General features: G+C 37.6%; 4 protein-coding genes across 4 annotated transcripts; all 4 read right to left on the reverse strand.

Moving 5' to 3' along the window:
* Positions 1 to 8,998: 8,998 nt before the first annotated feature.
* LOC133858893 (major allergen Pru ar 1-like) lies at positions 8,999 to 9,608 on the reverse strand. Its single transcript, XM_062294347.1, has 2 exons — positions 9,425 to 9,608; positions 8,999 to 9,297 (listed from the first exon to the last, which is right to left on the reverse strand). Exons 1-2 carry the CDS (start codon positions 9,606 to 9,608, stop codon positions 8,999 to 9,001), a joined length of 483 nt encoding a protein of 160 aa, XP_062150331.1.
* A 7,136-nt stretch (positions 9,609 to 16,744) lies between these two features.
* On the reverse strand, positions 16,745 to 17,350 carry LOC133858894 (major allergen Pru ar 1-like). The gene is made up of 2 exons (XM_062294348.1): positions 17,167 to 17,350; positions 16,745 to 17,043 (listed from the first exon to the last, which is right to left on the reverse strand). The coding sequence occupies exons 1-2, from the start codon at positions 17,348 to 17,350 to the stop codon at positions 16,745 to 16,747; spliced, it is 483 nt and encodes a 160-aa protein (XP_062150332.1).
* Positions 17,351 to 19,996: 2,646 nt separating this feature from the next.
* LOC133858895 (major allergen Pru ar 1-like) lies at positions 19,997 to 20,900 on the reverse strand. The gene is made up of 2 exons (XM_062294349.1): positions 20,644 to 20,900; positions 19,997 to 20,481 (listed from the first exon to the last, which is right to left on the reverse strand). The coding sequence occupies exons 1-2, from the start codon at positions 20,825 to 20,827 to the stop codon at positions 20,183 to 20,185; spliced, it is 483 nt and encodes a 160-aa protein (XP_062150333.1). The 5' UTR covers positions 20,828 to 20,900; the 3' UTR covers positions 19,997 to 20,182.
* Positions 20,901 to 22,456: 1,556 nt separating this feature from the next.
* LOC133881029 (26S proteasome non-ATPase regulatory subunit 14 homolog) lies at positions 22,457 to 27,284 on the reverse strand. The gene is made up of 6 exons (XM_062319996.1): positions 27,024 to 27,284; positions 26,590 to 26,767; positions 25,028 to 25,109; positions 23,955 to 24,131; positions 23,706 to 23,873; positions 22,457 to 22,997 (listed from the first exon to the last, which is right to left on the reverse strand). The coding sequence occupies exons 1-6, from the start codon at positions 27,163 to 27,165 to the stop codon at positions 22,806 to 22,808; spliced, it is 939 nt and encodes a 312-aa protein (XP_062175980.1). The 5' UTR covers positions 27,166 to 27,284; the 3' UTR covers positions 22,457 to 22,805.
* Between the last annotated feature and the right edge of the window lie 254 nt (positions 27,285 to 27,538).

Genomic DNA, 27,538 nt, shown 5'->3' on the forward strand with positions numbered 1-27,538 from the left:
TAACCTCATAGTATGTAGCTATGATTTTGCAGAGTTTTATGGTTTGTGTTGTAAGAGTTTTATGCTCGTGATTTTTGATCAATGAAATACTCAAATCTTTTGTTTAAAAAATAAAAAAAAAAGAAAAGAAAAGAAGAAAAGAAGAAGACGAAAGTGTATATACGATTTGCCAGTACTCTATGTACAACACACATAATTTGTCGGCATATTCCCATGGACCTCAATGATTTAATACAATTAGGTTGTCGTATTGCTATTATAATTGCTGGCTGATGGTTAACAAAGAAAAATTAACAATTGGCTTCAGTTATTCATATCATTGAATGGATTATTCAATTTATTCGCCATATCCTTTTCGGTGTTGCATTTAAATTTCATAGCGTGTACAAGTCGAAGCTCGATCTCAAAAGCAAATATAAACGTTAATATTTCATATTTGCATCTTCAAATACAATTTTTCCAGCATAAATTTTTTTATTTCTATAGGGATAACTACACTTCACCCCCCTGATTTATCCACGGTGTAGCGATTTACCTCCCAATGTACAAAAATTGGTACATGACCCCCCCGAACTTGCCAGCGTGTAACGAAATGGACCATCCGTCCAGTCGCCCGTTATTTTGGACGGCAAGTCGGTCACGTGCAAGTCACGTGACCGTTTCAGACTGAAATTCTACCCAAAATACCCCCGCCTCACCTCATCTTTATACACCCTCGTGCTCGCACATATTTCTCATCTCCTTCACCAACGGCTCTTTGCAAGAACTAGGAACTAGGGTTTTCGAAGTGGGCTTCCGATTTTCGACATCTCTGACCAGTTTCGCACCATTTCCCGAAGATGCAACCATCAGGCACTGCTTCTACGGAGTCGGAGTCGACAACGAGTGGGGCAACTTCTGCAGTAATGCCGATTTGTTATTGCGAGCGTCCGGCTTGTATGTTAACCTCCTACACCGAAAAAAATTTTGGTAGAAGGTTTGTAAAATGCCAAAATTACAAGGTAATTTAACCGAAAATCTTCAGCAATTTTTATGAAGAGCAATGCTGCTTACCTCTTACTGTACTTATATAAATATTTAAAAAAAAAAATGGACTGGGTTGATTTTTATTTATTAGTTTTTTTTTTTGGAGCATGTTATTAGATTACATTTTTACACGTGATTAATTCTGTATAGACACATGACTTTTGTTTTGTTAGTTAGTTAGACTGTTAGATTATAACTTGCAAAGCAAGTCATGTAACTCGGTATATATATACTGCGAGTCATGTACAGTTGATTATGCTATTCAATACTAAATCAGAGAATCATTTTTCTCTCAAACCTTTTGTTTAGTTTCATATTCACAGCTTGTTCCTGCTTTACATAATCATTCAACATCAAATTCAATACATGTATTAAACTCATTAATTTTCTGAAGATTAATGAGTTTTGAAATGATATGGAAAAGTGCATAGATAGCCTACGACGATTAATTTTCAAATAACATAAGCTAGAAATAACCTTTGTTTCTGTCTGTTTTATTTTATTTATTTTTTGATTTATTTTTGTTATCGTTTTTCAGATAAATCGAGCTTGTGGTTTCTGGCAATGGGTTGATCCCAAAATGTGTTCACATGGAGAGAGGGTGGTAGGTCGTTTGCGTGAGTGGCATGGAAGTTTGATTCAAGACGCTGAACGATGCCGTACAATGGTTGAAACTGAAGTTGCAAAGTTGAAGGCGAATATGGGGATAGAGGAAGTCGAACGATGCCGACTTATAGTTGAAGCTGAAGTTGCAAAGTTGAGGGCAAATATGGAGATTGAAAATGCTGCCCTCCGTAAAGAAATCGAGATTCAGGGGATCAATTACCAAACAATGAAGAAGATTTATAAGACAATAATTGTATGTACATGGATATTGATGATTGTGTATCTGCTTATGGTTGGATCAGAATCAAAGGGTGTATTCGATTCCAAACATGATTGTATGTTGTTACCATGAAGATTTAGGGTGATGATGTTTAGGGTTTAGGGTGATGTTTTGGGCAGGGTTTATGGTGATGTGTTTATGGTTACTTTATGTAGACCATTATTGGTACGTAATGGATGATGTTTTGGAAATGAAAAATGTATGTGTGTTGAACCTGAACTTATTTGAGTCCGGTTGTGTTAAAGCATGCATGTCCACTCTAATTTTGTGTTAAAGCATGCATGTCCACTCTAATTTTGTGTTAAAGCATGCATTCACCAATACCATGCACATACCATGCATTCACCAAACCCATTTAACAAAACCTGTCCAAACCCATTTAACAAAACCTGTCCAAACATACCAAAACCATGCATTTACCAATTCTGTCCAAACATAATTCTGTCCAAACATAATTTTGTGTTAAAGCATGCATTCACCAATACCATGCACATACCATGCATTCACCAAACCAAACCTGTCCAAACCCATTTAACAAAACCTGTCCAAACCCATTTAACAAAACCTGTCCAAACATACCAAAACCATGCATTTACCAATTCTGTCCAAACATAATTCTGTCCAAACATAATTTTGTGTTAAAGCATGCATTCACCAATACCATGCACATACCATGCATTCACCAAACCAAACCTGTCCAAACCCATTTAACAAAACCTGTCCAAACCCATTTAACAAAACCTGTCCAAACATACCAAAACCATGCATTTACCAATTCTGTCCAAACATAATTCTGTCCAAACATAATTTTGTGTTAAAGCATGCATTCACCAATACCATGCACATACCATGCATTCACCAAACCAAACCTGTCCAAACCCATTTAACAAAACCTGTCCAAACCCATTTAACAAAACCTGTCCAAACATACCAAAACCATGCATTTACCAATTCTGTCCAAACATAATTCTGTGTTAAAGCATGCATTCACCAATACCATGCATATACCATGCATTCACTACACCATAGGTTTTTTAAAGACACTGAAATCTGTTCAAACATACCAAAAGCATGCATTCACTACACCATAGGTTTTTTAAAGACACTGAAATCTGTCCAAAAGAAATCAGCATGCAATTCAAACTACTTACATAAACTACATGTCCAACCCTTTCCTATATACAAAATGCCATTATATTCCAGAAAACAAAAACTTCAATGCTTCCATTCTGGTCTTTTCCTTTTCGGCTTTGACTCCATAATCTGTAATCCTTTTTCAATGGTATGGGCGATCCTTTTTCCTTTCGCCGGTGTTGAGGATGTTGTCGCCACACCGTGTTCTGCAACTTGTGGGGTTCTTGGGGTCAACCCAAATACTCTCCCTCCTCCATCAGTACTAGTCCTAGCTGTGAGGTCAATCAAAACAGGTGGACCCTTTTGAATTGGAACACTCTACACCATGGCCCTGATTCGATTAGACACTCTTCTAACTGGTATGCATGGTTTGGGTGCTGGCGGTTGCCTGTTCCAGCTGGGCACTTTAAGTCCAACAGGATTTTGCTGCCATAAATTTCAAATATGAGATATTGACAAATAAACAGTAGGATGCATTTTAAAGACTAAACTAAAGTAAGTACCAAATTTTTCTCAGCTGTTGCAATAGGTGGGGCAGTGGCAGTGGGTTGCTGTGTAGCACCAGTAATTGTCCTTTTGAGGGCTGGTTGTGCACCCCCCCTTCGACTGTTGGGGGCTGGTTGTGCACCCCCCCTTCGACTGTTGGAGGCTGGTTGTGCACCTCCCCTTGTACTACTGCTACATCCAACGCTTTGGGTCTGAAGGCCAACATTAATAACACATCAAATAATACATTAATAGCACATCAACTACTATACAACTATATTGGTTAGTGAGACTTACACTTGTTGGGGGTGGAGTGGGCAAACTAGCTGGGGGTGGAGTAGGCAAATCAACTTCTGTCGAGGGCTGGTCCTTCCTTGGACAGGTCCTGCTGTTGTGTCCAACTAGCTTGCACATCCCACATCTACCCTTCAATCCAAACTTTCTCATTCTATAAAGATTCTGAGGAACTCTCGACTCATCAGGACCTCTTACCCTGGCCTTTCGAGGTCTGCCTGGCATCTTTCTTGATCTAGGCGGATCCAATACATCATGCGCAGTCTTTACCCACTGTTCCTCACTAGGCATTGGATATATGATGGGAGCATAAGCCTTCTTGTACATCTCAATGCTATAACATGAATCTACATAATCCTCTGGTTTATGCCCATGAAATGTTATGGCAGAATGTGCATGTGCACATGGGATCCCAGTCACCTCCCACTGTCTGCAACCACATGTCCTCCTCCTCAAATCCACAGCATATTGCCTTCTTCCCTGCTCTACTTCAAATATGCCATCACCAACAAAACGGGATAGGCAGTCCGATGCAGCCTCACCAATGGCCTCAAGCTTCTCAACAATTCTAGGGCACAACTTGCCCTTCAATTTGTTGATGCCATCTCTTTTAAGTTGGTACCTTCTCATGAGCTGCTTCCTAATCATCTCAAGCATCGTCAGAATTGGCTTGTCACGTGCCTTCAGGATGTATGAGTTGAAACACTCGCATATATTGTTGACAAGGAGGTCACATTTAGGATAGTCACTGAACCATGCTCTCGACCATCCGCTGGGGTCAATCTTGTCTAGGTAGTCAAAGGCATCAGGACTGACTTTCTTCATCTCTTCCATCTGAAATCTGAACTCGACCTCAGTATATGCCGATGCTGCCTTCCACAACAATTCCTTCAAGGCCACCCCCCGAAATCCTTTATCTCGAAAGTTGGCATATAAATGCCTTACACAGATTCGGTGATCCGCCATTGGCATAACAACATCAAAACTTGGCACAAGACCCTACATCAATCCAATGTGCAAAATGGGTAAGTTTATATGTAGAAAAAAAAAATAGCTAAAAGTAATATGTAAAATTATGCAAGTAATATAACTAACCTTTTGCCGATCAGAAATGAATGTAGGAGCAGTGTGCCTCTCATGATGACCAAGATCTGAAACAAGGCACTCCAGGAACCAGGTCCAACTGTCTTTTGTCTCAGATTCTACAACGGCGATTGCAATTGGGTATATGTTGTTGTTGGCATCTCGACCAATCGCAGCCAGTAGCATTCCCTTGTAAGGTCCTTTTAGAAAGCACCCGTCTAGGCCTATGACAGGCCTACAACCTTCCAAGAACCCATTCTTCATGGCTGCAAGGGACAAGTAGAGTCTCTGAAACTTAGCAGGCAAATTAGGGTTTAGTCTTTCAACCTTCATCACTACACAGCTACCCGGGTTAGTACGCCTTAAAGTCTCACAGTAATCCCACAGCCTGCCATACTGTTCACCCAGACAACCGTATATCTTCTTTTTTGCCTTCTTCCTACCCCTATACATTTGACTCCTGCTGACTTCAACATTCCATTTCCTCTTGACTTCATCTTGTATCACTCGCAGTGGCATGTCTGGTTGAACCTTAAACTTATCATAAAGTTTATCTGCTATCCACCTCAAATTGACAATTGAGCTCTTGTATACTCGAGTACAAGAATGTGTAGGTCTTAAGGACCTTATTTCAAATGAGGCCTCAGTCGCCATCTGTCTACCATACACTCTATAACCACAACCTGGATCTCTACACACAGCTACACACTTGGCTCTTTCATTTTTCTCAAACCTTATGTCCTTTCCCCTTCTCACATTGTATTGCTTAACAGCTTCTCTAAATAGTTGAATGTTAGCGAACTTCATTCTAAGCTTCAGGTTTGGATTGACAATGTCAACTTCATGGAACTCCACATCAGGGTGAGATGAAGTCCCACCATCCTCTTCATCACTGACAGGTACTGGTGACAATAGGATGTCACTTCTACCAATCTCAGGGTCATTCTCATCCACCTCAACATCTTCAAACGATGACATTTTTATACTAGATGGCCCACTCTGGCCATCATCATCACCCAAAGTACCCCCACTCTCACCCCCACCATCACCCCCACCCTCAACCTCAGTACCATCACCACCATCTCCATCCCTATCCCCATCCTCCCAATCACCCTCCACGCCCTCATCAGTTTCTGGCATTTTTGAGGGGCCAGCACTATCCACCAGATAATCTTCAAAAACATCGTCATCATCACTGATTTTATCATCCCACCATGGATCATTTAAATCAACCCTACCTCCATCATCTCCCTCTTCATTATTTTCCAAATCTTCCACATCCCCACCTCTATCATTTTGGAAAGAAACAATATAAAGGACTACATTAGGAGTATCCACATGTTTGGCAACCATATAAGCTACATCATAATCCGAGGATACTAGTTGTAGACCATCCACTAGATCTTTGGTAGGGTCCCTAAAGTAAATCAAATCACCTGGACTATACCCATATTGTCCCACTATAGACTCTATCAGGACAAATGACACATCATCAGGATCAACGTTATCCGGATGGACATCCACTTGACCCCCCACATAAATACATCCATATTTTCTGTCAAACCTACCCCCATAGTTTATCTCAAAGACTAGCTTCATTCTACACATGCAAACAAAAAAAATATATTATGCATGGGACAAGGGGACCACAATAATAAATCTCAAAGACTAGCTTCATTCTACACATGCAAACAAAAAAAATATATTATGCATGGGACAAGGGGACCACAATAATAAATCTCAAAGACTAGCTTCATTCTACACATGCAAACAAAAAAATATATTATGCATGGGACAAGGGGACCACAATAATAAGGCACTGCAACTAATATGCAAAGCACAACTGCAATCGGGACCCCACTGCATATAAAGTAGTAACATGCAAAACAAATAGTGCTCCAAAAAAATAGTGCAACTAATATGCAAAAAAATATATTTGATAGGTACACATACATATTAACTAATGCAGAGACATATTAAATAAGGACCCAATAATGCTCCAAAATCAATTGCAAAAAAATAGTGCATTGGGACCCCACTGCATATATAAGGTGTAAACAAAACAAACCACATGGGACCCAATGCATATAAACCAAACCCAATGCATATAAACAAAACAAACCAATTAGGTTCTCGGCAGACAACAAACAAATAAAAAAATGATACAAATCGGGACCCCACTGCATATAAATTAGTAAAAAACAACAAAAAGGATACAAATCGGGACCCAATGCACTTTAACAAATCAAACCCAATGCACTTTAACAAACCAATTACGTTTTCGGCAGACAACAAACAAAGCAAAAAAGGATACAAATCGGGACCACAAATGATTAAAAAACACATACTGTAAGCGAAACCCCCAAATCCCGACAAACCCTAACATTTTTTTATACCCAAATTGCAGTCAATTTCTACATTAAAAATGAGACTAAACAAACAACAAATGAGACTAAACAAACAACATTAACAAAAACCCCAAAGCCGACAACCCTAAATTAACAAAAACCCCCAAATCCGAAACCCTAGATTAACAAAAACCCCCCAAATCGCCTACCAAAAAAAAAACTTTCTCCATTAAAAAACCACTAACCTTTATTTAACAACGATTATGAACGAGTTGAGCGGTATGGATTTCGGCGACAGGTTGTGGGTGGGTCAGTTCGTGTAGAACCTTCGAAAGTAGCCGTCCGTGCTAAGTGGAAGTGGGGACCTCACGCATGAAATGTCTAAATCCAAACGATAGGTGAGGCGGGGGTATTTTGGGTAGAATTTCTGTCTGAAACGGTCACGTGACTTGCACGTGACCGACTTGCCGTCCAAAATAACGGGCGACTGGACAGATGGTCCATTTCGTTACACGCTGGCAAGTTCGGGGGGGTCATGTACCAATTTTTGTACATTGGGGGGTAAATCGCCACACCGTGGATAAATCAGGGGGGTGAAGTGTAGTTATCCCATTTCTATATTATGCGACGCGGAGGCCAGTATATCTGGTGCCAACAAGCAATTAAATTAATTAAAGACATAGAAACTCTGTGGACTTTGAGGAACATAAAATATATAAATGGGTAAACAATGGAGATAAAATTCAAATTCAAGATCTTTGTTCTAATACCATTAAATTGTTAATTATTTTAAGAGAAATTTTTGGTTTTATATTACAGGTCTATTGAAACATCACTAGCCCGGCTTGCTAAGAATGGGTTAGTATCTCGGGTGGATCATATGGATGTTTAACATATATATGACATGCTTACTTAATTTATCATGTATTATATCTATAATGCATTACTATGCCATTTTTTTTTTATTTAACAGAGGATTCCATTTATGTTATTGCCTGTGATTTATAACCTTTTACTTAACAAATGAGTTCACTGCATGATAACTTGTATACCACCATGTATATTATTACTTAATTATTTAATCGTGGGCTTATGCTTATATCTTTCCACCTATAAAACATGTATTATTTTATAGTTGAATTACCTTTAGACACTGGATACGAGAATGATAGAGCAAAGATCTAGTCAATACTTGAAGACTTATTGCTGGATTTTTGGGTGATGTTGTAGATCGACTTACAGTTTTGAGGCATGTTTGTTTATTAAAGTTTAGTTTTGATCATTTATATTAATGAACGTTAACAAGGCAGAGGCAGAGGCGGTACAATGAATTCAAAATGCAGATTTTTAGGATTAGTTTGCAGTTCATCATATTAGTCATTAGAGCATGGGGTGCGTGGATGAACGTTAACAAAGTGGCCAACTATAAAAGCCCATCAGACGATACAAACTGAATTAGATCGAGAACGAGAAATAAAAAGGAATTCATCATTTCATTAGTTGCGTAGAAATGCTTTATTAATATATATAGCATGAAACAACAACAGCAACCACGTTTATGTTGTCCAACATCAAAGCCAGACTTGTTTTTTCTAGGAGTGTCTTCACAGGAGGAAGCAGTACGTGAGTGAGACTTATTAATTATCACGCCAAAGGCGAGATTATACAGAGGAAAAAGCAAAAGCCACAACATTAAACGGTAGAAATTATAAGAGACTCATTGATTTAGAACATTTGGTAATTAAGCATAGGCATCAGGGTTTTGGAGGAGGTAGCCATCGACAACTTTGTACATACCCAGCACCTTCTCCTTGCCAGCCTTGATTTCCTCTTCCTTGATGACAATGTCACCCTTGGTATGGTACTTGGTTGTCATCTTATTTTTACTGCCACCTTCTGCTGTTGCCTCAAAATGGACCTCATGAACAATCAATTCAAGCTTGTCAGCTAAGGCATCACCTTCGATCACTGTATACTTGTAGGAACATGTCTCCTCATTCAGCTCATCAATTCGGTTCTTAACGGTACTAAACTGGCTACCTGCATGCATGCACAATTACAATCATGTTTAGTGATTTTGTCTCTACTTTTCTTGCTAATTAACTCGTGAAATTTTGTAACGACCGACGTATATATAGTAGCTAGTGTATGGTAGCTTATTACGTACCTTCGGCGAAAGTGATCTTCCTGATGCTACCAGCCCCTCCATCGCCCTGAATGATTTCAATGCTCTTAACAGCCTGTGGCAGGAGTTTTGGGATCAGGTTGTGAGCATCAATGACCAAGGCTTTGAACAGTCTGGCTGGAGGGATAGGGCAAGTGTACTCGTCTGTGTATGTGATTACGCCCATGATATCCTAGAGGGTTGAAACTAGCTAGCTAGCTAGGCACTTTTGAATAAGAATTTCTTGAATTTGGGCAGGGAATTAAGTGGTTTTTATAGGTTGGAGTTAAGGCAGTCTAGCTTGTTCCTAAACTTTTTTCCATTTGGTTCTTAAGGCTGTCCTGTTGTGCATTTGATTGATCGCAATTTGAAAGAGTGCCATTCTCGAGGTTAACTTTCCTAAGATCAGAGAGTTTGATATGTTAATTAATACAAACGTAAAGTACAAAAGTATGGATCTCAATGGCGTGTTTAAACAGCCTTTTGATTTCGAAAAGAGGTTTCCATCTCATCATCACTCTAAGATCAATTAATAATTAAATGTGCAATGTACAGAAACATGGATATCTGTTACCCAAGACACGTATATTGAAGACAAATGCTGCAAGATAACCATAATATTAACATAAAAAAATAATAATACTACAATACCCTAACAAACACCCTAAATACAGTCATAATAGTGCAATAAATTAAGACTAAAAATAAAATGGGAGATGAATCTAAAGGGATCTAGTCTCATAATTAACATAAAAAAATAGGTAATTACCTTTTCGCCCATGGATTACCAACTTTTGTCAAAATCTCCTCTGAACTACCAATCCACCAAAATAGAGCACTTAACTACTAATGTTACAGGTTTTCCCCTTACCGTCAGCCAGAGGGGTTAAATATGACGGTTAACGCATTACGTGATCGTCACATGCCGTTTTACAAGTTTTTCTTCCTATTTTACCCTCATCTTCTTTGTTAGTTCATGGGGACATGTTGGAAGAGGGTGGTAGTTCATGAGAGAAAATGTAATTATCTCAAAAAATTAAAATCTATGCTAACAATTTTTTATTTTTATTTTTATAAGTAAATGCCAACAATTATTTTTACAATTCAAATCAATTTCTTCCTATTTTTATCTTAAAAGGTTCAAGTTTACTTAATTAAACTTTTGTATTTAAATTGTTCTTTTAAATATATATTCGAGGCATGCACGCTTCACTGAAACCAATTCAATAAAATTCCAAATTTTTAGTAATGTTTCTTACACAAATTTCGTATAACTTTTGTACAATTCTAACAACTTTTTTTAAGATCAATCATTGGATATTTAAGGCCACATGTAGGAAAATATATCCAATGGTTGATCATAAAAAAGAAAAAAGAAAAAAAGAAGTTGTTAGAGTTGTACAATGTAACAATCAATTTTTTTTTACTTGAAATGGTATTAAGTAGGCTGATATGAACTTGAAAACATGGCTGGTGTGTGGGTCAAAGGGTCAAGTGTAGAAAAAACGTAGGCCTAAGGCCTGAAATGGGCTGGAAAATACATTGGTTTGATGACGATGCATTAATGAAGTGAAAACAAGTGGGTCACATACATTCTGGCAAGGAGAAAAGAAACACAGTTTATGAGTACAAAAAATAACCAAGCGTGTGTTGGAGTCGCATACTTATCTCCAACACGCATACCAGTCATTCCACACAATGTAGCGAACGACTCAGAGAAGGAGAACCTATGCTTTAATTTGCCACAACACTGCTTATATTGTGTCGTGTTCGTATTAGATTCACGAGTCGTTGTAAAAAGGCATAGTCGCGTGTTGGGAGCATGTGCGGGGGACAGGAAAAGTTGTACAACAATCATGTCAAGTAAAAAAAACAAAATGATTCTTGTACAACTTTGGTACAATTCTAACAACTTTCTAGACACATGAGACATTTTTGTTTGTACCATAAATGGGAAGGTGTTTTGGAATTTTATTGAATTGGTTTCGGTGAAGCGTGCATGGCTCAGATATATATTTAAAAGAACAATTTAAATATGAAAGTTTAATTATGTAAACTTAAACCTTTTTAAGATAAAAATATGAAGAAATTGATTTGAATTGTAGAAAGAATTGTTGGCATTTACTTATCAAAAAAAAAAAATTGTTGGCATAGATTCTAATTTTTTGGGGTAATTACATTTTTCCCCCATGAACTACCACCATCTTCCAACATGCCCCCATGAATTGATAATGAAGATGAGGGTAAAATAGAAAGAAAAACTTGTAAAACGGCATGTGACAATTACTGGAGGCGTTGACAGTCAGATTTAATCCTTCTGACTGACGGAAGGAGGGAAAACCTGAAATGTTGGTAGTTGAGTGCTCTATTTTGGTCGAATTGGTAGGTCATGAGGGATTTTGACAAAAGTTGGTAGTTCATGGGGAAAAAATGTAATTACCCCTAAAAAAAAAAAAAAAGTACTAAAATAGGAGTGGTTGGGGGACCCTTACAAACAGTACCCCAAATACAGTCATAATAATGCAACAAATTAAGACAACAAATAAAATGGGAGATGGATCTAAAGGGATCTAGTCCCATAATTCCACTATCAAAAGGTTAAGGAGAGGGCCGTCATGAAGGTGGTATGTGATGCTGTTCAATGAATGGATGACTGAAAAAAGGGTTCATTGTCAATGATTACAATGAGGTGGTCGATGAATATCACATTTCCCACATCCTTAGACAATGGAGTATATATGCTCAGTAACACTTCAGACAAAAGAAATAACCATTCCCACTTTATTGAAGAAGAAGGTGATAGAATTGGAAACCATTGGAAGAGATGGCGCATGTGCCTCGTGCGTCGGTTTAATTTAGAGGGAGGTGGGTGGGTCCCACGCACTAGTGGAGAGGTTGGTTGGCGATAGTTCGTGCTAGATTTGGGGACGGGGAAGCCAGTACATGGTAGAGGTGAATGGGGCGGTCGTAAATCTAGCTTCCAGCTTCCTGCGAAAGAAGAGAAAAAAGAGTACGAAAGGTAGAAGGGGGGAGGGGGGTTTCAAAAGGGAGAACGACAAGAGTTTCTTAGAGGGTTTTTTTTTTTGTTGTTGTTGTTTTTGTTTTTGTTTTCAAACTACCTAATTAAAAGGATGTAAAAGCAATAGTAAGTATGATGTGCAGTTTCTATTGGTCTTATTCTCATCTAATTCTTAGCTTTTTTCACATTCTTTTTCATTTATGGTCTAGAATCCTAGAATCCTAAGTCACATAATTTAGAATAGTACCCCATAGAGCTACATTTTGAGGTTATTGACTTGATTTATTTCTGTTACATATGACTATTTATAGAAAAAAATGAGGTAGGTGAAGTGAGCTAATTAGAAAGGTAACCAACATATATGTATGGTAAATACTTAATAAGAAAATCAACACAAATATAGAAAATATCCTATATTATATAAATTTAACTTTTTTTAGCATTACATTTTTTTTTTTAACTCACTTGACTCAGTAGTTGACTTGTTCGAGATGTCTTGCTGTTGAGTTGTTCTAGTTGACTCGATCACCGGCATGAACATAATGTTAATTGTCAGTGTGAAGCGTCGATTGGAAACTTGCCTTTGACTATGGTCGGAGAATAAGTTGGTGACTGTGGTTAGGGGATTGTGGTGGATGACTATTGGAGTACAGCTGGGTCAGATGGTGGTCGACAACGGGCTAGTCGAAGTTGGCCAGTGGTGGGCTGGGTAGAACAATGGCCGGCGATGATGGGCTAGATGGTGGCCTATGTTGGCTAGTGGTGAGGGAGGCTAGAGAAGGCGATGAGTGGTAGCCAACAAGTAACACTATGAATAACGGAAGACTAGGCTGAACGGTGGTTTGCAATGGGGTGGGCCGGATAATTGGCCCAATGTGGGATGTTGAATTGGGTTGACTAATGGGCCAACTTTGGTTGGATAATTGGGCCAGTGTGGTTCGTTGAACTGTGCTAAATACTTGGGGCAACTAACAGGTCGATGATTGGGCCGACTTGGGTGGGATAACTTGGCCAACTTGGGCCGTTGAATTGGCGGGCTAACAGGCGATGACTGGGTTTGATAATTGGGCTTAAAAAACATGGGCCTAATTGTGGATAAAGTTGTAAGATAAGATCCTATTAGATAAATTGAATCCAATGAACGCACGTGATAACAAGTGAGGTGTGTGAAAAAACTTATAAGAGAAATTGTCGGAGCGTGAAGGAAACTTGAACGGCTTTGGATGGCACGTGGAGGTGCTTGCAGCGAATTTTGGGGTGGTTGAGCTTTAGAGGTCTACGTCCACTATTAGGAAGCGATCTATAGGTTTAATACCCCAACCTTTAATTTGGATCAAGTTTACTCTACTTGGGTGTAAGAGGGTGATGGAATTGATTCCAAGTGTTAGGAAGTAGAATTTTGGACTTTCTGAATTTTCTATCTGGGCAAACATTTGAAGTTTGATTCAAACAACGATTGGTTCAAAACGTTCAAAGTTGGATTTGAACGATCGGAGAAGAACGATCGAAGTTTACAATAAACATTTGATACCTATCTGAAGAGTGTTTTTTTTTTTCAATTTATTTATTTATTTTTATTTTTTTTTAAAAAGGGATAAGACACTTTAGCCCTTTTGAACACCTTTACACGCCTGTAAATATATCCTTATGCCCCTTGAGCCCTATTTTTGCCACATTTTGTTTGAGGAGACCCTAGAGAAAGTGAAGGCTTGGAAAGAGAAGGAGTTTCTTTTGGTCTTATCTTCTTGAAGAGGTAGTACTATATGCTTAAAATTGTTGTTATTAGCATGTTTAACTTTTGTTAGTTTTGTTTTTGTGGTTTAGACAACCATAGCTTGTAGATCTAGGTTTTGGGTTTAATATTGTAGGATTGTGTTAAGGTTTTAAGACAAGATTAATGGGGGTTAGTCACCTAATGATGTTGGACGTACCTTATTGTGTACGAATGTGTTATTGTGGATTAGGATAGTGTTAAGTGCCTTAAAAGAGCCTTAGATTGTGTTAGATTAAGAAAAGGTTGAACCTTTAGTAGAAATGGAGGTTTTGTCAGACTACCAAGCGTTCGATAGGGTTATTGATTGATTAAAACTAAACAGTCGACACGATTACCAAATAGTCAATGGTCGGACATGATGATCATTTTGCCTCAAATTTATATTTAAGGGTATTTCCATCTAAATAAGATGCTAATATTAGTTTGATTCATAGATTTGGACATTGTAGACTGTCAAGGAAATTACCATGGTGGAAAACATGAGCAAGGTGAGTAAAACTCACACAGATACTTGTTATTACAATTGTTTTATCCATGATTATTTTATGTATCAAACATGTATGCTTAAAACTTGCATAAAATAGTTTTTATAATGATTTGAACTCCATTTTTAGTGTAAACAAGGATTTAGAAAGGGATGTGGCGTCCTATGAGTTCCTCTTATAAAAGCATGCATTCATGTAAAAGACAATAATTAATTGCATTGTATGCCATGGTACATCGTCTAATATGATAACGGTCTTGGGCTACTATTATACAAGTTAAACATCTGATTAAAGAGATTTACTTTTATGTTTGGCTTTGGATACAATGATTTTTAGGTGACTAGTGTACCACATACGGATGTGGGTCACAACTACGCATTCGTTAGTGGTGTGGATCACCCGAAATTTAAATCCGGTCGGGCTACTAATGATGACGGTAATTGGCAATATCAGGGCATCGATGTTATATTACAGGTCTATCGGGACATTGCCAACCCTGTCGAGAAGGGATATCTCAAGTGGATTATATAGATGTTTAACATATGACATGCTTACTTAATTTATCATCTACTATATCTATAATGCATTACCATGCCATTTTTTTTTTATTTAATAGAGGACTCCATTTATGTTATTGCCGATGATTTATAACCTTTTACTTAATAAATGAGTTCACTGCATGATAACATATACACCATGTATATTATTACTTAATTATTTAATCGTGAATTTATGCTTATATCTTTTCACCTATAAAACAAGTGTTATATATTTTATAGTTGGATTGCCTTTAGATGCTGGATACGAGGACTTTGAGGCAGTTGCGTCTGTTTGGAGTAATGATAGATCTAGTCAATACTTGACGACTTATTGCATGATTTTTGGGTGATGTTGTAGACTTACAGTTTTGAGGCGTGTTTGTTTATTAAAGTTTAGTTTTGATCTTTTATATTAATGACATGTACGGTGTATAATTTTAGTTAATGTGATGGTTCTTAGTTGGTGTTTTGGTTGTAATGATTAATGTTGATAGAGATATTATATGTTTTTGCTGCTTAGTATTTATTTTTTGAAGATTAGAAATCCCCTAGTCTTATTCTTTGGAGGAATTAGACGGGAAGATGTACGAAGGAGTTAATTACCAGCTAATAATTTAACGGGACATTACAATAGGGCTACATCTTGATTTTATTAACTTGATTTATTTGTGTACGTTATATATGACTATTTAGTTATAAGAAAAATGAGATATGTGGAGTGAGCTAAGAAAGGTAATCAAATCCTATATATATCTTATAAGAGCAGGGACGGAGGGAGGGGGGGGCTGGCAGGGACCATGGCCCCCCCTCCCCACAATTTCCTTAAAAAAAAAAAAATTTCTTAGATAGAAAAAAAAAAAAAAAACTCTAAAAAATTAAAAAAATATAAGGTAAAAATCAAAATTTAGCTTATTTGGCCCCTACCAAAATTTTTTTTTTAGCCATCGGCCCCTGCCCATAAAAACTTATGGCTCCGTCCCCATATAAGAGGTTTTTGAAAAATCATATAACGGGTTTAGAACCACATGAACAAATTCTAAAATATATACTAGAACGAGATGAACCGATGGGTAGTTTCTACAAGGCAGAGGCAGCACAATGAATTCAAAATGCAGTTTTTTGGGATTAGTTTGCAGTTCATCATATTAGTCATTAGAGCATGGGGTGCGTGGATGAACGTTAACAAAGTGGCCGAGTATAAAAGCCCATCAGACGATACAAACTGAATTAGAGAACGAGAAATAAAAAGGAATTCATCATTTCAGTATATACGTAGAAATGCTTTATTAATATATATAGCATGAAACAACAACAGCAGCCACGTTTATGTTGTCCAACATCAAAGCCAGACTAGTTTTTTCTAGGAGTGTCTTCACGGGAGGAAGCAGTACATGAGTGAGACTTATTATCACGCCAAAGGCGAGATTATACAGAGGAAAAAGCAAAAGCCACAACATTAAGCAGTAGAAATAAGAGACTGACTGATTTAGAAGATATGGTCCGTAATTAAGCATACGCATCAGGGTTTTGGAGGAGGTAGCCTTCGACAACTTTGTACATACCCAGCACCTTCTCCTTGCCAGCCTTGATTTCCTCTTCCTTGATGACAATGTCACCCTTGGTATGGTACTTGGTTGTCATCTTATTTTTACTGCCACCTTCTGTTGTTGCCTCAAATTGGACCTCATGAACAATCAATTCAAGCTTGTCAGCTAAGGCATCACCTTCGATCACCGTATACTTGTAGGAATATGTCTCTTCATTTAGCTCGTCAATTCGGTTCTTAACGGTACTAAACTGGCTACCTGCATGCATGCACAATTACAATCATGTTTAGTGATTTTGTCTCTACTTTTCTCGCTAATTAACTTGTGAAATTTTGTAACGACCGACGTATATATAGTAGCTAGTGTATGGTAGCTTATTACCTTCGGCGAAAGTGATCTTTCTGATGCTACCAGCCCCTCCATCGCCCTGAATGATTTCAATGCTCTTAACAGCCTGTGGCAGGAGTTTTGGGATCAGGTTGTGAGCATCAATGACCAAGGCTTTGAACAGTCTGGCTGGAGGGATAGGGGAAGTGTACTCGTCTGTGTATGTGATTACGCCCATGATATCCTAGAAGGGTTGAATCTAGCTAGCTAGCTAGAGGCACTTTTGAATTAGAATTTCTTGAACTTGGGCAGGGAATTAAGTGGTTTTTATAGGATGGAGTTAAGGCAGTCTTGTTCCTTAACATGTTTCCATTTGGTTCTTAAGGCTGTCCTGTTGTGCATTTGGTTAATCACAATTTGAAGAGGCGTCATTCTCAAGGTTAACTTTCCTAAGATCAGAGAGTCCCGGCCAATCTTCCTGCCCACCTTAACATTATCTCAATGGCGTACTAAAAACGCCATTTTGGTTTAATCTCGATTATCATCCTAAGATCAACTAACAAATGTGCAATGATCGAGCAGAGTATGGATCCCAAAAGCCCGAGACGTGTACATGCATTGAAGATAAATGCCGGGAGCATGAGAATGAAAACTTAGGAGAACTGACAGAGGCATCGCAACTTATAGAGGTAAAAACATGTTTTTCTTAATTGACTTCTCCCGGAGTTTCTAGAAGAACATAAAAGCAATCATATTCATATAATTACCATCTGGAAGAATAACAATCTTTATAATATATATGAAGGACAAACATGTAAGAATAGTAATATAAATCAGGAAATGAAACGCTCATTAGGGCGCGTTATTGAGTCGTTTTTCTTAACAAAGTATTTGCCCCCACTTATTCTGATGAATTGGTATGTGTTGGTTTACAATAAATATTTATTCAAGATACAATATTGGAGTACCTAAAAATCTTTTTTAGTTTGGTTGCGTGTACCCTCAAGATACAATATGGTTTTCATGGTATCAGAGTTATAGGCTAACGCTAGTTTTTGATCCTATGGATTTTTATTTTTATTTTTTATGCTGGCTTTTGTATTTTACGATAAAATCCAATCGTCCCTTGGTATATGCGGCGTGATCCGACCGTCCTTTGGTATTTGCAACGAGATCTGACTACCCCATGGTATTTTGTATTAATTTTAAAAATGCTTTAATAATTAATTGCCGACTGACATGTTGCATGACCAATGGCTCAGTCTATTATAAAATTATAGTTTTATCCGTAAAGTCAAAAGATTTAAAATTAAAAAACAAAAAAAGCTGGCAAGGGGTGGCCAACTTGCCCTCACCATTCTAGGGGTAATTGACTGCCTCTCATTAGGTAACAGACGGTTGGCTGCTCCCCTCCAAGGAGAGGCCGCCCTGCTCTGGTGAGGGAGGACCACCCCTCATCTGTCGACAAGGGCATCTTTTCACCATATGAAGGGGATCAGCCCCCCCTCCTCCCTTTCTAAGGGAAGCTGAAGGCGGTCGACTGCCCCTCCCCTAGGGAGGGGAGGCTGAAGTCGGGAGGGGCGGCCAATTACCCCATGTAAGGCGAGGGGAGGCCACCCCTGAATTGATGAGGGGCAGCTCTATTTATTTATTTTTAAATTTTTCTTGTTATTGTCTTTTAAAGATAAATCTGTAATTTTACAATAAACTGAGTCATCAGCCATACCACGTGTTAATTGGCAATAGGTTGTGACGTGGATCTAGCGATTTTTGTCAAACAGCTAACGGTATGAACCATTTTGGACAAATAACATACCCAAGGGATCAACTTGATACTATTGATATCATTAGGATCAATTTAGTACAACTGCAAACCTTAGGAACTAAATGATTAATTTTCCCAAAAACATTATTCATGAGTACTTTTATTTATCATCAGAAAGTATACGATTGCCTTCTTTTCCTAGCAGCCGACCCTAAGCTTCACCCCTTAGAAAACAGATCTGAAATTTGCTCTCTCTTCCTCTTCTTTTTCCTTTCTACTCAATTTTTCTTATCCTCCCTCTCTCATTGTACCTTTTTTTTTTTTTTTTTTTTTGTAGGTATTCTCCGACCAGATCAGCAATTTTGACCTCTCTGCAATGCATCCGTTTATCTACCTCCATGTTGTGCCGTTCATCTCATCTCTGGCCATTGCTGTTGTTTACTGGTTGTATTTTTACTTTGAATAAGAATTTTATTCTTTTAAGATCTGCCATCATGAGCGATCTATGGGATGAAGGTTAGTCAGGTGTGAGAGGCTATCTCTCACTGCTAGTTTAAATAATTTTTTAGGATATTTGGCTCCCCATTACTTAGATCTAGTATGTTCGGAATAGATTTACTCGTTAACTATTTTTGTTCATGGGTTAGCGGAAGATAAAAGTCATAGATATCACTCTATTGTAAAATTTTTGTTTGTATCTATGACTTTGTAACTTTATAGCATGTGGTTGTGATTTTGCAGAGATTTATGCTTTGTGTTGTAAGAGCTTTATGCTCGTGATCTTTTATCAATGAAATACTCAAATATTTGTTAAAAAAAAAAAAAAAAAAAAAAGAAAGTATACAATTTGCCGGTCTATGTACAGCACACATAATTTGTCAGCATATTCCCATGGACCTCAATGATTTAATACAACTAGGTTGTCGTTTTGCTATTATAATTGCTGGCTGATGGTTAACAAAGAAAAGTTAACAATTGGCTTCAGTTATTCATATCATTGAATGGATTATTCGTCATATCCTTTTCGCCTTTTCGGTGTTGCATTTAAATTTCATAGCGAGCACACAGGTCGAAGCTCGACCTCAAAAGCAATCCCATAATTATATATAAACGTTAATATTTGCATCTTCAAATCCAATTTTTCCAGCAATTTTTATTTATTTCTATATTATGCGACGCGGAGGCCAGTATATCTGGTGCCACAAAGCAAAGACATAGAAACTACGTGGATGAGGAACGTACACAAGATATATATATATATATAGTAGCAGTGGTAGTACTACTGTCTGAAGAAGGAAACATTAATTAAGCGTAGGCCTTAGGATTGGCCAAGAGGTAGGCTTCCACAGCCCTGTAAACAGCCATGGCCTTTTCCTTGTCTGCCTTGATTTCCTCTTCATTGATCTGGGCCCCTGGTTTAGGATGGTAATTGCTAAATTTAGTACATTTGCTTCCCCCATCAGGAGTGGACTCGAACTTAATCTCATAAGAAACTGATTCAATCTTGTCCAGCAATTCATCACCGTCGATCAATGTGTAACTATATATCAATTTCTCTTCGTCTAGTGCATCAATCCTATGCTTCAAGTGCTTCATGTGGGTACCTGCACAGAGAGCGGGGGCACAAATTAACTGTTATAGTTGTGCAATTTAACGATGAGACAGACAGTGAAAATCAGGCAGTTGTATGACAGTCTATTAAATGATGTTGCTCTTTCGAATATGAGATAATATGGTAGTGAAAATGAATGTAACATGGAACTAGCCTTCAGATAAGGTGATCTTCTGAATGGTTCCAGGCCCTCCATTGCCCTCAACTGTCTCAACACTCTTAATGGCCTGAGGCATGAGCTTGGGGATGAGGTTGTCAGCATCAAGGATCAAGGCCTTGAACATGATTCCTGCAGAGACGGGGCTTGTGAGCTCTTCAGTTAGAGTGAGAACACCCATTGATCGATCTTCAGAATTTAGAGATGAACAGATGGAGACAGTAGAAAATGGAGGACTAATTGGGTGGAGAGTAGAGGTGATATTTATAGATCGAGAAGACGGAGTTTTGCTACGTCTAGTTGAATAACAGTTCAGCTACCTCTCTGTCAGTAGAAGGTTTTAACGCCATGTCCCCCACTAAAAAGGACCACTTTCAATTCTTATCAAGAATATCCTCCAATTTGTCACATCGTATAATTATACCTACCTATAATTTCTGTGGCACATTATGATTGTAGATCTTAGTCCCTTTCATTTTTATTTACTTTGTAGTTAGCTCATTCTGTGGCCATATATTGCAACAATATTTCTTGACAAGCATACAATTATATGCTTGGATCTCAAAAATCTTTTGCTCTCCCAAAAGGCCTCACTTACTGGTGTACTTAATCTTTAGGTGGGTGAATCTTTCAAGTTTCGGTAATAGAAAAGAAACAGGAAGCTTATAATAATGAAACCACTCCATTCTTAAATAGCAGGAACAATGTGGTAACCGTCAAAAGTGTTGGTATTTATTTTATCTGGCTAGTACTTAGCCGTGCACCTCGAAGCAAGTAAGATTTCATTTCTTTCTTTCTAAACGACGGAACGTAAGGTCAGATTATGGAGTAAAGTCCCGTTGAATACGTGTGATACTTATCATAAAAAAAAAATAAAATAAAAAAAATAAAATAAAATCTGGTGTCTCAATCAATTAAATGGACATGTTAAGAAAAAATTAGACAATTTTTTTTTTTTTTTTTTTTTTTAAAAAAAAAGTTTTTGGTCAGAAACAACCACATTGTAGAAGACAATTTATTCATCTGCCTGTGCGCCTCTACGATGAGAAAAAAACTTGCCAGAATAGAGAAACACATAATTTACATGAAAGCTTTTCATGATTAATATTGTATCTTTTATCCATAAATTCTTAATGTTTTCCACATTTTTCCTTCCACAACATAGCATTCGTGCGAGGCAATGTAGTTTACAAATTCATTGGTTGGTTTGGAAAAAAGACGAATAAGAAATGAACAGAAAATAATTAATGTTACGTTTGTTTAGGCATAAAATATATTTTGTATTTTTTGATATTTGGTGCAACCGAAAATGATAATCAACATAAATTATTTTCAGTTTGACCGTAAAAGCCTATTTAATTTTTGAAAAACAATTTACAGTTTTTTGAATTTAAACTTTTCATTCTTGCACATACGTTTGGAGAATCTGCTACTGTCCGACATTAGAGTTTGTTGGTAGTCCGAATCTACCGTTGAAAGTCCCCGAATTTTTGTATCCAATTGTAAGAATTCTAAACTCAAATTCCGACAAAACATGCTGAAATTGAGAGTTGGCAATTTTTGACGCGACCTGCGAATCTGATACGAAATTATAAAGTTTGAGTTTAGGCTAAACAAACTCGGGTCATAAACGGATTAACCCAAAAGATACTTTCAGGGAATTCTTTGAAAATATTAAACGACAAAATATTTTATGTCAAACTAAACAGAGCATAAATCACATGGCTTTAGAACTATTAACAACCTCAAATCTGCTCAAATAAAATATGACCTTAAGCAGAAAAATCCCAAATAGAGGGGACAATTACCCTTTGCGGTAACACGTTCTACCAAGAGTTCTTTGATTAACGACAACCGTATTGCTACAAAGCACTGAATGAAGAAATCCAATGTAATAACTTGCTAATAAGACAAATGTATAGAGAAACAAGAAAATCATAAAATCATACGGTGCTAAAACCCGCACGCACCACTTGCTTGACCTTTCAGTTCCACTAAAGCAATATTGGTCTATCTGGAAATGATGGAGCCAATTGCCAAAAGGTTCGGGCTGATTGCTAATAAGTTCAACTTCAAAAAAGTACAAACCCATCTCAAGCAATACTTTTCTAATTGCCTCCCAAGAGATTAACGCAGGCTAGGACTTGACACACTGGACTCTAGAACACAACTGTATCGAGCATCGTTCCCAGAGTTTGAATTATATTTGATGACATCAGGTTGGAGACATGCTCTTCAAGGTGCTTCTTTGCATCCTGCCTCCCCACATTTGCTATTGCAAGCTTCTCAGGTGGCAACTCATCTTCCTCCTGCACTGCCTTGTTGTATTTAATAGCTAAGTTAAGCATCTCCTGCACATGCCAAAGCAAAAACCATGATCGCATGCAATTTGGCAATATATAACAATTGTCTGTACCTACATATCAATCAAAATCAGCTCATCTTTCCAATCTTGCATAAAACAATTCCTATGGTCATGCTACCACAAGTCATTATGTGCTGATGAATTTCCAGGTCTAATGGTGGACCAAGACGCACAATGGTTGCAGATCAATTACTTCGACTAAAAAATTGCTTTCATTCTCCTTTAGTTACAGCCTCAATATGCATAAAGAACCCCATTCATACAGACATATTCAGATTACCATACGCAAAACTGGGGGGCCTAAGGTTCACAAGGATGATGGCCAAACCTCTCAGCAAGAACAAGAAATAACACAGAATTAAGATCTTTCATACGGGCAGCACCATAGCGGCCCACCTGTGGTAGACAGCGTAACAAGGATTTTTGCTGCCTGTAACTTTTGTAAAAAATTGAGCACCAATAACCATATCTATTTCTTTGTTGCGATATAATTCAGGTGCTTTTCTAGTCTAACTTCCATATTTTATAATGGTCGAGCCGTTGAGGGTTGGAAAGGGGATGCTATATCAGGAATTCTCCATCCATCTTGGTTAAAAAGAAAAAAAAAAAAAGAAAAAAAAAAAACAACTAGTATCTGTCCTTCGTCATAAAAGTGCCCCGTGTAAACACAAAATTTGAGGTTCCTTTCACTTACCTGAACAGTCTGCTCATTAGTTTTGGAATGGTTATCAAATCGCTTAAGGGTCAAGCCATCAGTCCATTTCTTCTTGTGAAGGTTAAGCAACATCTTCTCCTCGAGTTCATTCTTCCTGTAATTAATTGCTATTGAGTAATAATGCCGATTCAACCCATGGATCAGTGCCTGAAAAAAAAGGGCATAAAAAGAGGTCAAAAGGTGGAATTGCAAAAGAATAGCTAAAATACTATCTTTTCGAGAACTCACTTGGATGGATGGTTTGTTAAGATGCCCAAGGTTGGATGTTGTCTGTCGTGGTTCTTGGCCAAGCATCATCGTTTGTGGGTTAATAAGACGAAACGCATCAATCACAACCTTCCCTTTTACACTCTGAATTGGATCCACAACCACAGCCACAGCTCGTTGATTCAGAGCTTCAAAACTCTGCAGACAACAGATTTAAGCATATCAAAAAATTTTGATAAGGAGGATTATTAAAAAAAAATAAAAAAAAGGAGGATTAAAATTGCAGAGGTCCAACCAGAGGATCAACCACGGTCAAATAGTGATTTCATAAATAATTTGAATAATTTTTTTTTTTTTTTGATAAGTATAAATAATTTGAATAATTACCATTAAAAGTGAAAACTAACAAAATAAAATTGGATTTCACCATACATAATATTAGGGTGTTCTAAATTTAATTAAAAAACTCTATATCCATAAAGTTTTAGGGCTCGATTGGCAATACTTTTTGGGACTTCTATTGATTTTTTGCAAAAAAGCAAAAGGTGATACAACCAACTGAACAAACAAAATACTCACAAAACACTTGAAACAAATTTTACCTTTATGTCACATTACAACCAGAGAACAAAAAACACCCTCTAAAAAGCATTACCAAATGAGCCCTTAAATTTTCAACGAAACCAATAATTAAAAAGTATTAACTCCCAAAGATATACAAGCAAGTATCAACTTAAGCACAAAAATATCTTTCTTAAAATAAACTTAGTATAAAAAATAGTGTTTAAAAAAAGTAATAAAATATTATAACTTTGAAGAAAAAGACATGCTCAACTCATTCTCTCTCCTGGGAACATCAGTTAACCACAGCCAACCATTTTCATCTATCCGTCCTCTTCCCTTTCTCTCCCTCTTGGTCTACTTTCTCTCTCTGTTTCAAGGAAGTCTAGCAACCACTATGATCTCCCTCCCTCTCTTCTTCCCTTGCTCCTTCCGTCCCTCCCACCCTCAAGCAGAAAAAAAAAAAAGAAAAAAAAAAAAAAAGAAAAGGAAAAGGAAAAGGAAAAGAAATACATAAGAATCATCTACACAACCTGCTGTGTATTTATGTCTACTCCAGAGAGCCAACATCCAAACCCAGGATGAGAATGGTACCATCCTACAACCATCTCTGGTCTGCAATACCAAACAAAACAAAAGCAATATGAGGTAGAAAAAAGAATCATATAAGTGAACCAAAGAAATGATATCATTAATGTATGTATAATGGTACCATCCTACAACCATCTATGGTCTGCAATACCAAACAAAACAAAAGCAATATGAGGAAGAGAAAAGAATCACATAAGTGAACCAAAGAAATGATATCATCAATGTATGCATTTTAAACTTGGAAGCTTTGATATCAGAACCTAAAATCTAAAGCAAAAACCTCATTTTAAGATCGTAATCTTCAGCATTGATTTGGGTCCCATAATTATGCAAACACAAGCAATTAAAAATCAGTGCCCATACAAGATGCTAAATTTCTTCCAACATAGAGGGATGGCAGACAATAAACATTCAGCGACTAAACAAATTTAATCTCCCAGACTTTTCCTTCAATTACTCTTATTAAAGTGATAAAACCTCTTCTTGGATAGTTTCAAAGGTAGAGGGAGCGGAAGAAGTCTACAAACAGTGAATTCTAAGTATGCGAATTGGAGTTTTTACATAAACCATGTCTTTTGAATATTCTTAATTGAGTTTTGAAATAGTTATTCTCAAATTAACTATCAATAACAATCCAATGACCAAGTCCCAATTCATTTAACTTTCTAACCCAATACATTCCTCTTAAAACTACTTTCATGAGTCTCCTATGAAGAATTAACAGAGAAGGCACAGGAGAAGGCGTTCTGTCTTTGAAGGGAATAATCAGAAGCAGACTTACAAACAGACAAGAAAATCATAAACTTCCCAGTAATAGATTAAATAAGTACACATTATTAACAACCAAACTCATCAATAAGTTAAAAAAAGAAGATTATGAAGCTCCGTTTATCAAAAATAAGCAAGCCCTCAATTTAAAACTTTTCTAGGCTTGAAAACAATGCCCAAACTCAACAGCAGCAGCTAAGGACTACATAATGTATAAAATGGCTCATGATAGATGTCATATTGTTTTTCACATTGTACATTGTAAGATATTTAAGAAGCACTCTTGCATATAAAGCAAAAACTACATTGACCAGCATAATTTTTCTTTTGTAACAAAATGCAGCTGGTGTTATTCTTGTTAGTCAGTTAACTCATAAGTCAAGTAAGCACAAACAATGCCTCAACCAACTGCCTTCTCTCCTCTACAATTGACCAACCAAACAAAGTTCGAGTATAATCTCCCTAATCCTAGTTTAAAAGAATAAGCAAAATATGAAACAACCATATTTCAATTTACAATCATAGTCCACCACCATACAGGGCAGTTCAACTTCCGTTGTCCAGGGAGCTTTGAAGTTTCCATTAAGCAAATTAATTGAATGCTACGCATAAGCAACATAACGCAAAGCAAGCAGATGTCATTCAATCATATAATGACAGATAAAAATCGATTTTCGCATTATGTACGTACAATCAGTACACAGGATCTAAAACCGAATTTCAAAGAAGAAATTACCGTCCGGTCTGTTTGAGCATATCGAGCATGTTAGTCTGGAAGACGTGATCAACGGCTTCGACACTAACCCCGGTACCGCTTTGTGGCATCGCAAAGACATCTACAACGCGAACAGTGTACTCATCCACAAACTCCCCAAGCATCAAGCCCATCACCTCCATGGGAACCCCAGCTCTTCCTACCATTCACAACAACACCATCAGTTAGAGCTTCAATTCCCCAAATAAACCCCAAAGCTAAAAGCTAATTTCAGCGAAATCCTAGAATAGAAAATCCGAGAACCCTAGTTAGGGTTTCGATCCCACGTTACATAATTGCCAGAACTTAAAAAAACCCTAATGAACCCCGAGTAAAGTCTTCGACGAATCAGATTCCAAACAGTATAAACCGAGAGAGAGAGAGAGAGAGAGAGAGAGAGAGAGAGAGAGTTGTACCGTGCTTGAGCATCTTGAGGAGGGCGAGGGAAGAGATATAGACCTGCTCGGACGAATCGAGGGTGGGTGAATCCGGCGGCGGGTGACCCAACGCGCCACCCGCACCGGCGAACATTCGCTGCAACCTCTCCATGCCGGACATATCTTGCTCCACACGATTTCTGTTTGCTTCGTGTTTGGGTAAAGGCCACAGAGACACGAGAAGGGAGTTAACCAGTGTGCTCCAACGATACGGAGAAAAAAGAGTTATGAGGGAAATAGGCAGAGGACGACTTGGTGGACAAGCTGTTTATTTAGTGGGCTTGCACTCAACAGTTTATGTACTGGGCCTGAGCCCAAGCTTTTAGACCCAAGCGAGGACTTGCGCAAAAATTGCATTCGTCCTTATTGTTCTACGGTTCTACCCTTCGAGAAAGGAGAGGCCCATTGTTCTTTTCTTTTTCTTTTTTTCTTTTAAAGGAAGAGGCCCATTGTTCTTAACTAAAAGAAAAGTCTCCAAGACTTGCAATGGAAAC

Source organism: Alnus glutinosa, chromosome 1, assembly GCF_958979055.1.
Source record: "Alnus glutinosa chromosome 1, dhAlnGlut1.1, whole genome shotgun sequence".
NCBI classification, from domain to species: Eukaryota; Viridiplantae; Streptophyta; class Magnoliopsida; order Fagales; family Betulaceae; genus Alnus; species Alnus glutinosa.